Source organism: Rhinatrema bivittatum, chromosome 3, assembly GCF_901001135.1.
Source record: "Rhinatrema bivittatum chromosome 3, aRhiBiv1.1, whole genome shotgun sequence".
Taxonomy (NCBI): Eukaryota; Metazoa; Chordata; class Amphibia; order Gymnophiona; family Rhinatrematidae; genus Rhinatrema; species Rhinatrema bivittatum.
In genome coordinates this window covers 389,926,732-389,943,499 of record NC_042617.1, presented here as the reverse complement: position 1 = coordinate 389,943,499, position 16,768 = coordinate 389,926,732, and the positions used below count along the sequence as shown (strand labels likewise).

At 41.6% G+C, this 16,768-nt stretch overlaps 1 protein-coding gene across 6 annotated transcripts in view; it reads left to right on the top strand.

The window, feature by feature from the left end:
* The window catches only part of RIMS1 (regulating synaptic membrane exocytosis 1), a 697,371-nt gene that overhangs the window by 221,108 nt on the left and 459,495 nt on the right, over positions 1-16,768 (top strand). For all 6 annotated transcript variants that reach the window (XM_029595629.1, XM_029595632.1, XM_029595630.1 and 3 more), the window contains exons 11-12: positions 7,382-7,553; positions 9,060-9,213. In XM_029595629.1, the coding sequence (XP_029451489.1) occupies positions 7,382-7,553; positions 9,060-9,213 (326 nt within the window). The remainder of the gene's footprint in view (positions 1-7,381; positions 7,554-9,059; positions 9,214-16,768) is intronic.

Genomic DNA, 16,768 nt, shown 5'->3' with positions numbered 1-16,768 from the left:
CAATCATACAATGTTCTCGCTCTCTCTTACTTACACACAGGCTTTCAATCACACACATGCTCTCTCTATTTCACTTACACACAAGCTCTCAATCACACACATGCCCACTCTCACAGCCACAAGCCAGCCAAAAACATGCTCCATCTCTCTCGCACACACATTGACACACACAAGCACCCTCCCTGACTCACATATACACCACACACATTCAGAAGCACTCTCCCTGTGTCACATATACACCACTCACATATAGAAGCACCCTCCCTGTCTCACATACACGAAGCACCCTCCCTGTCTCACATACACATTACACTCCCACAGAAGCACCTTGCTTTCAGACTTGCAGCATGATTTTTCACTTTTACTAAAAGTGATGCTCCCAACCGTTAAATAAGAAAACCACATTCCTATCAGAAGGCGAAATGACACCCTTCCTTCAGGTTCTGTCCTCCCAAGGGACAGCCACCCACACCGTACAGCTTGTCTTGTTTTACACTTTCAGGCAATAAAGCTAACAGCGCAAGCCTGCGATAGCTAGCGAAGGCAGCGCACGCCTGTGCTACCTACATCAGGGCAGAGTTGGCCCCGGAAGAGGAGGAGTCGGGGCGTCACCGGGGCCGACTCTGCGAGGACGGCGCAGACAGTGAAAAGGTAAGGAGCCTTTTTGCTGCCTATTTCGCGCCCAATAACTACACCTTCTATGGTGTAGTTATTGGGCGGGATGCCAGCAGCGATCGCACCATGGAGATGCGATCACTGGTGGCTAGCGCAGGACCGCCCCCCCCCCCGTTTCGGCCCCCCGCCCCTCATTACCGCATTTTTCTAAAGTACCGCAGGCCTGCGATACTTTAGAAAATGAGGCCCCAAGTTTGTTAAAAAGTATGTCTTCCTACTAGTACCCTTTTTTTTTTTTTTAGATCCCATCTAGGATAAAATTTCATATTTTTTATTCCCATAGTCATCGGTCAAAACACCCTGCTGCGTAACGATGGTGTGCGCTTAAATAACTACTGCCATAGGTCATGGACACGCAGTGTCGGGTCTCTGTTTCTATGGTGGCCTGCATGGCGACAGGCCTCTGGATAGGAAGACTCCGTGCCACAGGCTGCAGGCCAGCCTGGAAGCTGGTGGTATAGGGCCCTATCTCACACACAGAAGCACCATTTCTTTCTCACATACACACCACATACACACACACACAGAAGCACCATTCCTTTCTCACATACATACCGCATATACACACACAGAAAGAAGATTGGCGCAGCCGGTCTAGCTGATCACGTGGCCGAAGAAAGGAAGATAGGCGCAGCCGGAGACCAGGGGGCGCCGCAGCAGGCAGCAGAATTTTGAAAGGGCAAAAATTCTGCCAGCCCCCGACTCGCCCTGCCTCCCCCCCAGTGCCACCCTCCCGACGCCCCCCCTGGTGGTCCAGTGGAGGGCCCGGGAGCGATATGCCGCTCCTGGGGCCTCGGCTGCCACTAACCAAAATGGCGCCGGTGGCCTTCAGCCAATGGCACTGGTAGCCCCTGTCACATGGTAGGGGCTAAAGGTCACTGGCATCATTTTGGATAGTGGCAGCCGAGGCCCCGGGAGTGGCATATCGCTCCCGGGCCCTCCACTGGACCACCAGGGGGGCGTCGGGAGGGTGGCACTGGGGCGGAGGCAGGGTGAGTCGGGGGCTGGCAGAATTTTGAAAGGGCACTTTTTGCCCTTTCAAAATTCTGCTGCCTCTGCGGTGCCCCCTAAGTCTCGGCACAGGCCTAGCTTGCCTAGTGGTTCCTCCGGCCCTGTGTGCATCTAAGGTTATGGAAACTGGCCTCTAGTGGACATAGGGAAATAGACAAAAGAAGGGAGGTTCTTTTTAGACAGAGGCTTCTGGGAGATGTTGTCCCAAGGATATATGAACATGGAGGCCAGGGATGGCCTGGTCAGCCTGTGAGCTCTCACACTGGTAGGGCATATTGAATCCAGAGAGTTTGGGAAGCCAGATGATAGGGACTTTAGTCGGTTGCTATGCAGGAGGATGTTTTGGCTGTTGCAGGGGAGTTATGCTAGCCTGTATGTAAATGCCTCTGGCACATGAATAGAGTGCTCTAATACTGCGAGAACTGAACTTGCGGTGTTAATCTGTGAAATAGGCATGGAGAGAAGATAAAAGATAATCTCCTAAACAGATGATTTTTCTATTTGGAGTATTACTATCTTACCATGTGCAGTAGGAATTAAAAGATAAACACGATTCCTTTTATTTTCCTATGGGGCTACTTTTGAGGAAATATTAGAAAAGACAAAACGGAAAATTAAAAAAATTAAAAAAAAAGAAAAAAAGAAAAGACAGGACGGAGTGATCAGAAGACTAGAGGTTATGCCGCAAGGCTGGGCACACTTATAATACCTTTCTTTTCGTTTGTAGCTATGTAAGGTTGAAGATACATAGTGACCCCCAAGACTGGCATCTTCCAGTCCCAGATCCCTTTACTGGGCACAATTAATAAGGAGATAAAATAAGGATTCATGCAACATTTATTAGCATAGCTGTCAGCTCTCCTTGCTATATAATCTTAGCATGGCTATCTCTATATTTTAAAACAGAAAATATTAACCTGGGCAGCTGCGACAGTCTGTTGCTAGGAACAGCAGGGAGGTGGGGTAGAGACAGTAGTACATGTACACAGAATACCATAGAGACCATATATGGAATACATTGGCTGCAGCTTTATTATAACAATGACAGTGTACAACACAACCATGTACCATAGCATAGACAGCTAACAGAATGTCCCCTTTTGGTGCAGGCAGCACCCTACCTCCTGCCCGGGTCCCACCGCAACCAAGGTCCTACCTTCTGGGATGTAATCACAGGGCATCCTGGTCACCCGCCACACCCAGGCAAGGTGACTGCCCTCTCGAAGGATGGGGAGCATCTGGTCTGCCGCCGCACTAGGGCCAGTATGCCCTGGCGGCAGATAACCTCCCATCGCATCGAATTAGTTATACCATGAGCTGTGCACAGTCTCCAACTGGTGGCCCCCCTCCAGGCTTGGGTACCTCCGCCCAGCTGCGACAGGATAAATAAAACAGCTCTTACTAACAGCAAATCTGACTAGCCGGTAACTCTTACATTTACATAAAGGTGTGGGGTGAGTGGATTTCACAACGAACACAGGGCAGGAATCAATAGGGGCTGTAGGCAGGGCACGCCGGCCAGATTTCCCCCGGCGTGGCTGCCTCCACGCCTCAGGATGGCCTTGGGTTTCGATTAGCCCAATGGGCTGACCCGCCCCGCCCCCTTTTCCCCAGGTTGCTGCCAGATTGTCCCTGATCCTGGCTGCTTGCATCTCTGCATTCATCGCAGCGTCGGCCATGCATGCCCATGCCGGCAGGGGGGTGGCGTCGGCAGCGCCGTTGCGTCATATTGCGGCGCCAATGCCATGGCAATGATGCCCGAAGTGCCACGGAAGGCTGTGTTCTCCCCGCCACTCTTCTGGCGCGGTGCCGGGTTACATGCGGCACTTGTGTATCTCCCGGTGCCGCGCCTGAGTTCCTACTAGGTTTTCTCTCATCCAAAATTGGGCTGAAAAGAATGCTTGGAGGCCAGCTTGGTACCCTAGCTTGGTCTCTGTGCTATCAGGTCTCTTACTTTGACTACTCCACTCTTAGAATTTCCTGTTGTCTACTGCAATTCTATCTCCTAAGTTGTGGTATCCATGGTTTATACCTAGAACTTCAGATTTTAGGTGTTTATAAATTGTAAATTTAGAATTGTGGATTCTTTGGTGGGGTGTGTGTGCCAAAATTTGGTGTTTATCAGTGTTTTCGTGGTTCAGGTACTATTGTTGGTTACTTTTTCCAGTTGAATTAAATACATACATTTGTGCAGCTGAGGAATCGTTAGCATGGAAAAGGCACAAAAACAAAGGGTAGGATCCAGGATAGGCAAAGGAGGGGTAAGAGAGTACAAAGGGAAGTGGTGTTTTTACAGTATGTATCTGATAAACTCCAATTTTATTGTTTGCTTTGGTATTTATTGGTTTAAACCTTAAATCAGAATATCTATTTATACCTCAAAACAAGTCAATCCCACATTAGCATTGTGGATAGTCACCAAGTCTTAGTTTTTCAATCTCTTGCTATCAGGCCTTGATTGTCCCGAGTTATGATTGGATGTGATTATTCAGGATGCAGTTCCCTGAGCTTTAGCCCAGGGGCCATCATCATCTGTTGCTTTGTCTGCTTTATGATTTAATGATGTCTTCTCATAATGGTTTTCTCGTGCTTGAAAGTTTGACTGAGACCTGTGTTTGGCCATTTGGCATTTTGCAGCTTGATCTTAAAGCTCTTTTAGCAACTGTCACTTCTGCTCCCTCTCACCAAGGTTTACAACTTTTCTGCATAAAACATATATCAGAAGAAAATGTATGTGCAAGTCAGACAGAACAGGAAATGTCTGTGTTCTGTTCAAAAAGAAAAAGAAAGCTAACTTTGGAATATCTATGCATTTCATAAACCAATTTACCTTATAAGATGGCTAGTCATTAAGTTTAAAATAACAAAAAATAATATTAAGTAAAACTGACCACTGCCTCTACCTTAGCGTTTCACCATCAGTATGAAACTAAATAAGGATGTCCAAATTGCAAGTTTTGAAAGCAACCAGCATTATTGATGAGACATTTATGCTCCTCAGAATCATTTTGTTCATGTTATTACCTTTCATATACAGAACTCCTTGGGGCCGATGCAATACAGTGCGCTCACACGAGCGCACTATTTAACCCACTGTCGGACGTGGGTTAAATAGGCGCTAATCCACCCCTAAAGCAATAGGGGGATTAGCGCCTATTTAACGCGCGTCTGACGTGGAGTGAATGAGTTAGTGCTCATCACATGCAAATGCATGTGAATGAGGCTATTACTCATTCACTCCTCATTCAAGAAAATAAATGTGTGTCTCAGACGCACATTTATCGCTCAGATATTAATGCCTGCCTGGAGCAGGCATTAATAGTTGAGCGCATGTAGAAGAAGTACAGAAAAACTGAAAAAACTGCTTTTCGGTACTTCTTCAATTAAAAAAAAAACAAACCTCGGCAGACCGCCGAGGTATGAAGACCACAGCCGGTAAACTCGGTGTCAGTTTTCATAACCGACCTTCTGCATCATTTTCACTACTGGCAGACGGCCGGTTAGGAAAACCAATGCCGAGTTTACCGGCGACGGTCTTCATAATGTTGCGACCATCGCTGCCCAACGTCTCCGCTACGCCCACCTTACCTCTTTGGTGACTCCCACTTTGCCTGTTGGAAGTTTGGCTGCTGTGGCATCATCTTGCCATTCCCCTCCGGCATCCCCAGTCAGGTTGGACGCTGCATACCACCTTGTTTCCTAGCAGCCTAAGGGCGCGCGCGCGGCGCGGCCCCAACTCAAGTATCAGCAGTGGCGCGAAGCTCAGGGGCGTCCCCCTGAGGTGACATCATCCTCACCAGATAATTAAGGTCTTTGAAATCGCTAACAAATCGAGTTAGCAAGGGCTTTCCTCCAGGTATTGGCGGATGGGATTTGCTCTCCGCATACCTTGCTACTCTGCCTCCTCGGACTTACCAGGGGTACCTGCTCCTCAGGGGCCTCGCTTTCTCTTTGCTTTTCAGATTGCAGTCTGGAATCGGTACTCGCTCCTCGAGGGCCCTCGCTCCCGGACTTACTACTGAATACCACTTCTGCTAGGAAGTCATCGCTGCCTACAACACCAGTGAGTTACCATCGTTCTCTCAGAGCGTTCCCTGGAACCAGGTACTCGCTCCTCGAGGGCCAACTTCATTCCAGCTCCTGGGCTGCTTCTAAGAGACTATTGTATGAGTGTTATCATCAAGGTTCTGTTCCAATACTCTGCCTACTCACTATATTGAGTTTCTCTACAGCTCAGTTATCCAGGATCGCTGTTCCAGTATCTGAGGGACTACAGCCCAGCCGGGCACTTCCAGCTCACTACTGCCACCTCTGGTGGTTCCATATACTGTTTAATAAAAGAACTAGTGTGTGTCTGTCTCCATACTCTGAGCCTGACCGGTGGTCCCTCTCGGGATCTTCCCCTGGGGGCGTGGTCATCTTCCACCGGCCCAAGGATCCACCCACAACTACCACGAACACTAACACATAACCGGCAGCTGCCGCAGGGTCGTGCTAGCAAGGAGGCGCTAAGGTCGCCCAAGTGACCCTAGCGCCTCCTTGCTAGCGTGACCCCGTAATTTGCATATTGCATGATGCCCCCTTGCGGGCACCATGCGTGCACTAAGAAAGCAGGCACTGAAAAGTCAACGCCCACTTTTCGCAAAATTTATTGCATCGGCCCCCTTGTATCCTTTCTCATCACAACACAAATTCTTTGACCTTTTTTTCATTTTACCTGTAGGACAATTACACCTACTGGATTGAGGACTTTATAGTTGAAACTCCCTTTTAGTTCCTAAACACTCTCACTTTCCAGGATGCCCGGGACAGGATCATATGCAGTGGTAGTGCGTGCAGTCTCAACAAGACAAGAGTTTGCCCCCTCCCCATAACCCCTACTGCAAAAAAAACAAACAAACATTAAAATGTTGCCACTTCTAATCACACTTGACATGTCCCAAGCAGCAATTCATCAAAGGATATTATGCTTTCAAGATATTGGAACCTATTCTTACATAGTTATTCTCACTGTTATGAATCCAGGCAAATCACTGGACTGTTAACAGTGATCTTCACCAGAACTCCTGCAGATATAGATGTAAAACATGGATATAATACAAATTCATCAAGAATGAGCCCAGGAAAGGATAATTTTAAAAAGGGAGGATATGTTTTGCCAGTTTTTATTTTTGTTATATTATGAATTTGTGTTTTGCTCAAAATTCTTTATATTTTGTTTTATTTTAGTGTAAATAAATTGTACATTACTTAGAGCCTCAAGATGGGCAATTAACAAATGTTAATAAATAAATACATACATAAATAGTTGGCTTCAATAAAAAGTATATGGCCTTTTACTCCAAATAAAGCATAAAAGTTTAAGTGGTAAAATATCTTAGAAGAAAAAAGAAGACAAATTTAGCAATCAAACCAAAAAAGAGAACAGAAGCGTCAAGAAGGAGACCGATTGACATCTTACCAAATGTGGCTAGTACATATTATTCATTGTTTATTTTGGTGCTTTACAACATCAGGAAGTCTTTCAGTTTTGACCACTTTTTGAACTGGCTCTGTTGAAGAGGCTTGTTAAGCTGATGTGCAGATGGGCATGCATGGCAAATAAGACATGAAACTGTAATTATATTACTTGCCACTAGGTGGCAGCATATCATTAATTTCAACATTGCCACTTACAAAAGTGTTTTTATTGCAGCGATAAAAGTAAAAGGCGGACCAAAACGGTAAAGAAAAGTCTAGAACCAAAATGGAACCAAACTTTTCTCTACTCACATGTGCATCGTAAGGACTTTAGAGAAAGAATGTTAGAAATAACTGCATGGGACCAGCCCAGAATTCAAGAAGAAGAAAGTGAATTTCTTGGAGAGGTATTGTTCATTTAATATAATCTATTTTATATTTTCCCTTATTGCTTTGTAAGTTTTTGGTACAGTCTCTTGGTGTTTTATTTGTATTACAGTATGCATGGTCAGCCTAGTTTATAAAGGAGCATTTTTTGCCATTGGCAAGTACTTAATATGAGAAAAACTTTACTAAACCAGACCTAATACCTATTAAATTGTGTGCTAAATATTTATGCTTAGTAGACTTTAGGAACTGTTTTGCCACAGTTAACTGTACAGTTAAGTAAAGAGATAGAATCTCCAGGCTAAATAACAGTTGTCTCAGTTTTGCTCTAGAGAGTCCTTTTTCAATCAGGGTGGTTCCTATCCTGTCCAGTGCAGAAACAGTCTGTGCCAGGTTATGTGCAATGGCTGTTCTGTGTGGTCCTTTCTGCAGGGGACTTACCAGAGGCTGGCATTCTAACTAAATCAGTTTTACTTAGAATCTCATACTTAATGAGCCCTGATCCTAAAGGTTATATATATATATATATATATATATATATATATTTTATATTTTTTTTTAAATTATGAGGCCTATGTACTAAACCCATGCATGCAAGCTAAATAAAGTGCAATTTACTAAGGTTGTACTGCAGGACTCAGCCCTCATTTTTTAATGCATATATGGGCACATGAAAAGATAACGTATCCACATACGCAAGTAACATGTAGCAGGTAGAAGGTAGCATGGCCTAACTAGTCATTATTTATTTAAAACACGTAGTAATTGCCTCCCCAACCAAAACCTCACTGCCTGAAACAATGGATAACATTATTCCTTATCATAGTATTTATATAGCCTGCTTTTTTATGATATGCAGTTAACTACATGTAACTAGTAGCGGTTTAAACATGACAAGGAGTATAGTTAACTGCTAAAATGCTGACCATAGTGGGCATGCTAGTTATTAAACAAGATGGAAGGTAGTGTCCATGGCCTCCTCTCTTCTCACTCTGTGGCAGATACACCCTGCGTTTATACAATCCTCACCCCTCCTTTCCAGGTAGCTTCTGTTTTGATAGGGGGGGGGAGTTAGCAGGTGGCGGAGACTTTCTGCACGGAGTTGGAAACTGCTCAAGGGTGGTAGTGAAGGGGGGTGGGGGTCTGCCTTAAGAGGAGCAGGATGTCTGAAAAAGTTGGGCATTACTTCCAGCGGGCATTCCCCTCCCCTCCCTCCCAGATGCCCTTTGGGGCAGATAGCAAGTAGGAAAATGTACTTATAGTAATGCTGGGACTGTTTTCACTTTAGTGTGCCCTTTGGTCAGGTGCACACTCTCTATATCATTGGCTTTGTACATATCCACACTAAAAATGGGTTTCATGGATGGACCAAAACAGCACCGTAGAAACTGCATGGCTGGTTTTAATGGGCTTTGCAGTACGTAAGCCTCTGAGTGACCTAAACCTGTGCTCTAATCCACAATAAATACATGCTTTGACAGATTTATACATAAAGGTATCAGTTACTGTATTCGTTTTTCTCCCAGATCCTTATAGAGCTAGAAACAGCCCTTTTAGATGATGAACCACATTGGTATAAACTACAGACACACGATGAATCATCACTACCTCTGCCTCAGCCATCACCATTCATGCCAAGGAGACATATCCATGGAGAAAACTCTAGCAAAAAATTACAGAGTAGGTTCTGATTCGCTTTTGTCTTTTTTTTTTTTTTTTTTTTTGATGTTTCAATGCTATGCTTTTCAAACATTTCTAGCTGCTTGATTCAAACATTTTGGCCTAGTGTGTATTGCCTGCACAGAACAGATGTACATGCCAGCAAAGATCAAAATCAGGCAAGCAATCTGATTCTTATTTGTAGATACCCTCAATGTATGAAATTAGCACAAAGACCAAACGTTTGTGTTAGGCTACTGTTTACATTTGTAATTTGAACTAGAGACTAACCAAAAAGAAGACTGATTGATTGAGATCTGTATTAGTGTACCACATCTGAGATTTTATGGGGAGATCGGAGTTATTTTAGATCTCAAAACCCAACTGTAATAATATGACCTGGGAAATGACTGTCTAAATAACAAAGTTCCTAACATGCTTAGAGACTGATTTATTCTAGATTTTCCACAGAACACATTATACTTATTGCAGTTTATGATCCAAAAAGCTTGCCCATAGCCAGAAGGTACTTTTGTGTGGGCACAGCGTATTTGAAATGTGGTCTGTGCCATTTAATTTTATGGGTCATCTAAAATTTGAATAGTAGCCGTAACTGGATTTTCTTCTCTTTTATTGTAAAGGGGAGATCTCACTAATGGAAAAGCAGAGAGGAAAAAAAATCCTTACTTTCCATTGTAGTTTAATAGATGTTTTGATACATTGCTGATGCTTTATTTAACCAAACCTTCTCCCACCCCCAAACTTAAGAGCTTGTGAATTGAAGACAAAATAATAACAGACTTCATGTCAAGAAGACTGAATCTTCTCTAATACATTGTACTGATGTCACTCAGATGTCACTCAGATAGTCAAGGAATGGAATATCAGGCATGAATGAGAAAGAACATTGTTTTGGTTCAGGAGTTGGTTGAGGGAGGATTGGGTTATTGGAAATGGTGACTATTGCTATCACTGAAAGAAGGAAAAATCTGTGAAAAACAGGAATACTGCCATATTGTGTATTGTTCTCCTATTCTACTAAAGAAACCAAGATCCACTGCTTTTCTCAGCTGTGAAATAATACAGTTTCCCCTGTTTGCTCTTACGCTATGCAAATGCCCCATATACATTGGCATCGTTACTGCAATAAATTACCCACATTACCAGAGAGGTGAACAGCACTTGTACCTGAAATGGAAACAAGTGTAGGTTAATATAGCATATGATCGATACAAAGCAAAACAGTAGCAGAAATTAAGGTAAGTTGGAGAAAAATAGAAATCTATACAATATGTTATGCAAGGCCTATTAAAAAGAACATTTTTTATAAGACTTCCCGTTTAAAATATTGCTTATGTTTTAATATTGCCAGATACATAGATGTATATATAGGTATCTATTTGCCTTACTGTTGTGCAGGATCTCAGCGAATCAGTGATGGTGACATCTCTGATTATGATGTTGATGATGGTATTGGAGTAGTTCCTACAGGTGCGTGGGTGAATAGCATGGCCCTGATTCTTTGTGCTTTTCTGCTTTACTTTCCTGTAATTTTTTGGACTCCTGCAGGATGTTCATTTTGGAGATTCAGTGTATTGTGGAGAAAATAGCATCCATTATTCGATGGGGGCCTTCTAAATTGCAGCACATGAAATGTAGTTTGCATTTTACTCACTAATTAACAGTGCTGTTGGTATGCCAGTGACCAGATTTTGCTTATGAGGCTGTGTTATTTATTCTTGTGACTTCACAATGCTCTGAGCTTAATAAAAAATGTAACATTAATTGCAAAGAATGGATTGATACTCATTAAAGTTTAAGATTCATCTTTTTTTTCTCTTTCTGCTTGAGATCTGAGTAGATTATAAACTTTGATAGAACGTTGTCGGTGCATGGCAGTAGTTGATAGTGCATGCAGCATGTTAAGAACATTAGTAGTCTGCAAAAAGCATCCATGAACTGCCATTACCATCAGTGTGCATAAATGTATAGAAAGAGAGGAATCATTTGTAAAAACAGCACATTTTTCAGGTTGGCCTCTTTTCATCCATACTGTGTACATGGTAATAATCTGACATATACTTAACAGTATAATTTAGTTGCTGTATACTTTATATTATATTTGATATTTGCAAAAAAACCCCCAAAAAAACAACCAAACCAAACAAAATCCAAACTAGAATTGGGTATAAAAGATGGTTATAAATTCAGCTCAAATGCCTGAAGTATTTTACCATTTTGTCTGTCTGTCTATTTATTTATTTATTTATTTATTTATTTATTTATGGCAACTATTACATAATTCCAAAAGACTAATATCACAGAGGTTTGTACAAATTATCCACTTAAAATACATTAAACCAATAAAGCAATAGATAAGCAACATAAAACAATAATATCAAAACAATGTGCATCCATCAACAACATTCATAACAGAATAGTTCACATAAACCATAACAATATAAAAAATAAAACTAAGTGTAAGAAAAAATTACAATTTAACTGCAAATCACAGAAAAAATGCAATGCAAGCTTAAAGCTGAGACAGAGGGATGGACATTTTTGGAAAAAGAAGAAAAGAAAAAAAGTAGTTTAAAAAAGAATCCTTAAAATTATGAGACATTTACCTACAATGAATGAGAACAATCATGTTTTTCTTCTACAGAAAAATACATTCTTTATAAATAAGCTTATTGAATAAAATGATGTGGAAAGGTCGCTTTCAATAATAGTTCAAGCATTCTTATTTTGTGTGTTGTATGCATTCAGAAAATAAATCACTCCATCAACTGATGTGCATGCATTTTTTCTTTTTTTTTGTTAAACTACATTGAATTAACAAGATTGGCTTGAGATGTTATAGTATCTGGACATCTCTTTGTACATTACAATTGATGTGTTTAGTATTGATACCTCTTTCTGATTCAAGATTAAAGAAAAAAATCCTGCTTGTTAAACAGAAGTTTCTAGGTGACTGTAGCAGGGGTCAGTTCTAATGATTCAGCAGAAAGTCCTTAAATCATCAAATGCAGTATGCTGTAATTTAAAATGTAAAATCTATTTTTACTTTTCTAACCTATAGGATACAATTCAAACCCTTTTGCTTCATCTACAAGTATGTGAAAAAAGAAGCCCCTGAGTATCACTCTCAACTTCTTTTCCCCTACACTCCCTCTAGAGAACTCTTCTCACCTCCTCTACCTTCAGCTAGACTTCATGCATTCAGTTGTTATTCTTCAAAAATTTGAAACAAGGTATTGCTACCCCATGTCTCAAGCCGTATTTCCTCACTTTCAGGAAAAAAAATTAAGGCTTGACTCTTTGACCACACCTTTCCTTAGATCCACAAGCAGAGTCACTCAGGTCAATATTCAGTTGCTATCTGGATGAATAAGTAGCCAGACAAAGATATCTGGCTAACTTGTCCAGAATATTTTGCAGTGTAGCCATGCCACTGAATATATCCAGAAAACTAACCGGCCAATGCAATACCGTCCGCTCAGGCTAGTGCACAGGTTAACCCACAGATGGACATGCATTTTGGATGCCCATCCATAACCCCTGATACAATAAGAGGATCAGCGCATCCAGAATGTGCAGCCAAACTAGGGCATAGCTAATAGCACTTATCACATATAAATACCATGTTGATGAGGCTATTAGCTGCTACCCAATGTAAAAAATAACTGTGCGCCCGATGTGCATATTTTAACCCTCAAAAATTAACACCAGCCCCAGAGCTCTCTCTCTCTCTCTCCCTAACAAATGCCTCAAAACAGAATTTGTGAAAAAATCACAAATTCTGTTATGGGTACATTGCACAGCTTAATGCAATTGAAAAAGGTATAGTTATTTTTGACATTAAAACTGCAATATTATGTTATGGCTTCACGAAGCCAGCCCACTTTTACAGAATTCCTGCTCCTGACTCCTCCCCAATCCCTCCCCTTTTAAAAATTTGCATTGCACCATGCATTATGGTGCTTTTAGCATGCGTTATAGTGTTTTTCTCATGAGTTAAGGCATTTTTCACATGCAAAAACACCGTAACGTATGCAAAAATGTCATAACGCAATTTGATAAATGACCCTGTTAGCTGGATAAGTCTGAATATCACCACTTACCCACCTAATAGGATCATTTATCAAAATGCGTTATGGCGTTTACACATGCATGAATGCCATAACGCATGCGAAAAGTAAATTCACGTGAATGCAAATTTTTGAGGGGGTGAGATTGGGGAAGGAGTTTGGATGGGTTTTAGTTTAATTAGGGGCCTTATTGCATGGTTTTACGCTGGAAATAACCACCTTTTTCCCTGGCATTAAGCTGTGCAATATGTCCAAAATGGAATTGCATTTTGGCCATCGGGAGGAGGGGGAGAGAGAGACAGCCTCTGGGGAAGGCCTCACTGTGTGCACCTATTTATAACTCTATAGGAGAGCCACCTGATAGGTCATGGTGAGGTGTTAGTGGTCGTTTAGGGTTTAGGGGCCAGTTTTGCATGTAGAATGAGATGTACAAACAGCAGAGTACACCTTGGTGAAGATTTGACATCATTTGGAATGAAGAAATTTTCCAAAAGATAAAATTTTGTACTATGTTCTCTCGCCCTAGCTTGATGGTACCCTGTTATAGAGTCCATTAAGCTAGGATGAGAAAACATAGAAATTTCATCTTTTTGAGACTGTCCTGACTCCAAATGTTGTCAAATTGTCACTAAGGTGTACTGCGCTGTTTGTACATCTCACTCTACATGCAAAACTTGCCCCTAAACTCTGAACCACCACTAGCACTTCACCTCGACCTATCAGAGGGCCCTCCTATAGAGTTATAAATACTGAACTACTATGAGCATATTGTAGATAGTCTCTCTCTCTCTCTCTCTCTCTCTCTCTCTCTCTCTCTCTCTCTCTCTCTCTCTCTCTCTCATTTTCCACACCATGCAAAGCAGTAAGTTACCACATAGTGTGGTTACTTACAAATTTCCATAAGCTGCCCCTTTTTCATTACACATGCATTATTAACTTTTTTTGATGAATGATGGGGTAAGTTAGACAGATAAGTAACTCCTCCCTATAATGTCCCCATCCTGCCCACCACTAAGTCTTGGCCACTGAGCGCAGCCAAATATTAAGACAGCACCACTTAGCCAGGTAAGTCCAAACTTATCCGGCTAACTGGCACTGAATATTGGCCCTGAGTCTTTCTAACCTATCTACCTGAACTGTCAAATCAGAAATATAAATTATACACCCTGGCCTCTCAATGCTATTCATTGTAAACTTGATTCAAATGCAATTGTAAATGACCTTCGACCAATGTCTGCAACTGTTAGTTAAAACTTTTTAATCTGCCTTGAGGCCACTTGTGGAAGAAGGCAGACTATAAAATGTCTATAATTAAATAAATAAATATAGTTCCTAGCTACCCTACATCTGTCTCCCCTACACACCCATCTCTTTTCCTAATTTTCTTCTCAATTATTCTAAGTAGAGTGAGCAGGTAAACTTTCTCAATTGTTCTCAACAGGGTCCCTGTTCTCAATTTTGCCATTTAGGGGATAATTATGTAACCTTACCCATAAGTTAGCCGACACATGTGCATACATTACGCCAATTTTCAAAGCAGATTTATTTGTTTTTCTGCTGTTTAGTGTACATAGTTTTGACAAGAGAATTTACACACATATCTTTCAAAACATCAAACAGTATTCATGTAAGTCCCAACCCTATCCCGACTCATCTTTTCATATAAAAATCCATGCATTTAATGCATACATAATTTTATATCTGTATTGGTTGTACAGTTTTCTAAAGGGCCATTTCTGCTGGTAAAACACCTTCAGAAGTTGCTTTGAAAATTACACTTAAAAAAAGCAACCCATAAATAAAGGACTAGAAAACATGGGTGCGGTACTGTGTTAGAACTATGAGCAGCAATCTATAGAGATAATTTGCAGAGACTTCAGCATTGCCATATCTGTGTCAAGCTATCTGAATTTAGAATGGAAATAGTTCAATTCAGGGTAAAATTAACCAGATATAAAGGTGAACATCAAGAATCCTACAAATCTGTCACCACTCCCACAAAGGATCTGAAATGGCAGGGAGTACATGCATAATGGTGGACTCAGATAGGATGGAAATTTGTCTCAGGGTAACGTCCTACAAATGATACCATTACAGAATGCCTTCATGCCATTGGCAATACAAAATTATCCCAAAGCATCTAATCTGATACAAAGATAAAGGACAAGGACCCCTTGAAAAAGATATTGCAAACATATTATCAGAAGATCCCAAAAGAGGAGGAAATTTCTGGTAGGGTTTTGATCTTCAGAAGAACAGAACCGATGGCAGAATTCAACAGAGACAAGAAGGCCAAATGCCTACCAGAATCCTCAGCTAATCATGATGAAAAACAGGTTTTAGTGTTGCTGGAATAGAAAGAAGGGAGGGCAAGACTGATGTCATAGTTCATTGGCAGCCAAATGCCATGCTAGAGGTCAAGTTAGAGTAATACCAGACAAGTTCAAGTAATTGGAGAAGCTATTAGGCAACTGTAAAGGACAGTGATTTTTTTTTAGCTTTTATTTATTTATTTAACATTTTTCTATACCGACCTTCATGGTTAAAATACCATATCAGGACGGTTTACATCGAACAGGGGTAAAATAACTAGATAAAGGAAAAAACAAAGTTACATTAAAACGAGGACTGTGAACTTGGAAGCTTAGGAAGCTAGAAGAAAAAAATAAAGTTAAGTTAAAGGGAGAGAAACAAATTCCGGACTAGAGGTAGTCCAGACTAGACTAGAGATAGTCCACATGTTAGAGTCGGTATCCATGCTATCCAGGTATTTAACACATTTTTACTTGTGTTAAAGAGGTAGACAGGCCTTGTCACATCAGTATCTTCAATATATGATTGAAAAGTGAATGTGAAAGAGAGAGCATTATCCTTCCTGGCAGCTGGGTCTTTTAACTAGGAAGATAACTGACATTATTTTAATGATGGCTATCAGCTACCTGGATACCTGGTTAGGTTCATGCTTCTCTCTCTCAGGTTTGTCTTTGAAGCAAGAATCTCAGTGTTCGGTCTTGGGTCCATTTCCAAGAGGCAGAGGAATTAGTAAAGTAAAGGCAAGACACAGGTGTTCATGTAGTGGATTTTTTCAGATGAATGAACTGGTACCAAGATTACCTTTGTGGTGGAGGGAAGGGGAAAAAAAGAGTCCACTATCCAAATACAAAACCATCCATATTTATTAGGGATGTGAATCGGGCTTCGGACGATTGAAAATATCGGACGATATTTTCAAAATCATCAGAAATCGGGGGCTCCCCCAAAATGATAGGAAAACCCCACAATATTGATCGTGGGGGTTCTCTTATTGTTTTGGGGGAGGGCGGGGAAAACGGCACACAAAAATAACCCCTAAACCCACCCTGACCCTTTAAAACTAATCCCTTAGCTTCCCCCACCCTCCCGAACCCCCAAAAAACTTTTTACAGGTACCTGGTGGTCCAGTGGGGGTCCCTGGAGCAATCTCCCGCTCCTGGGCTGTCGGCTGC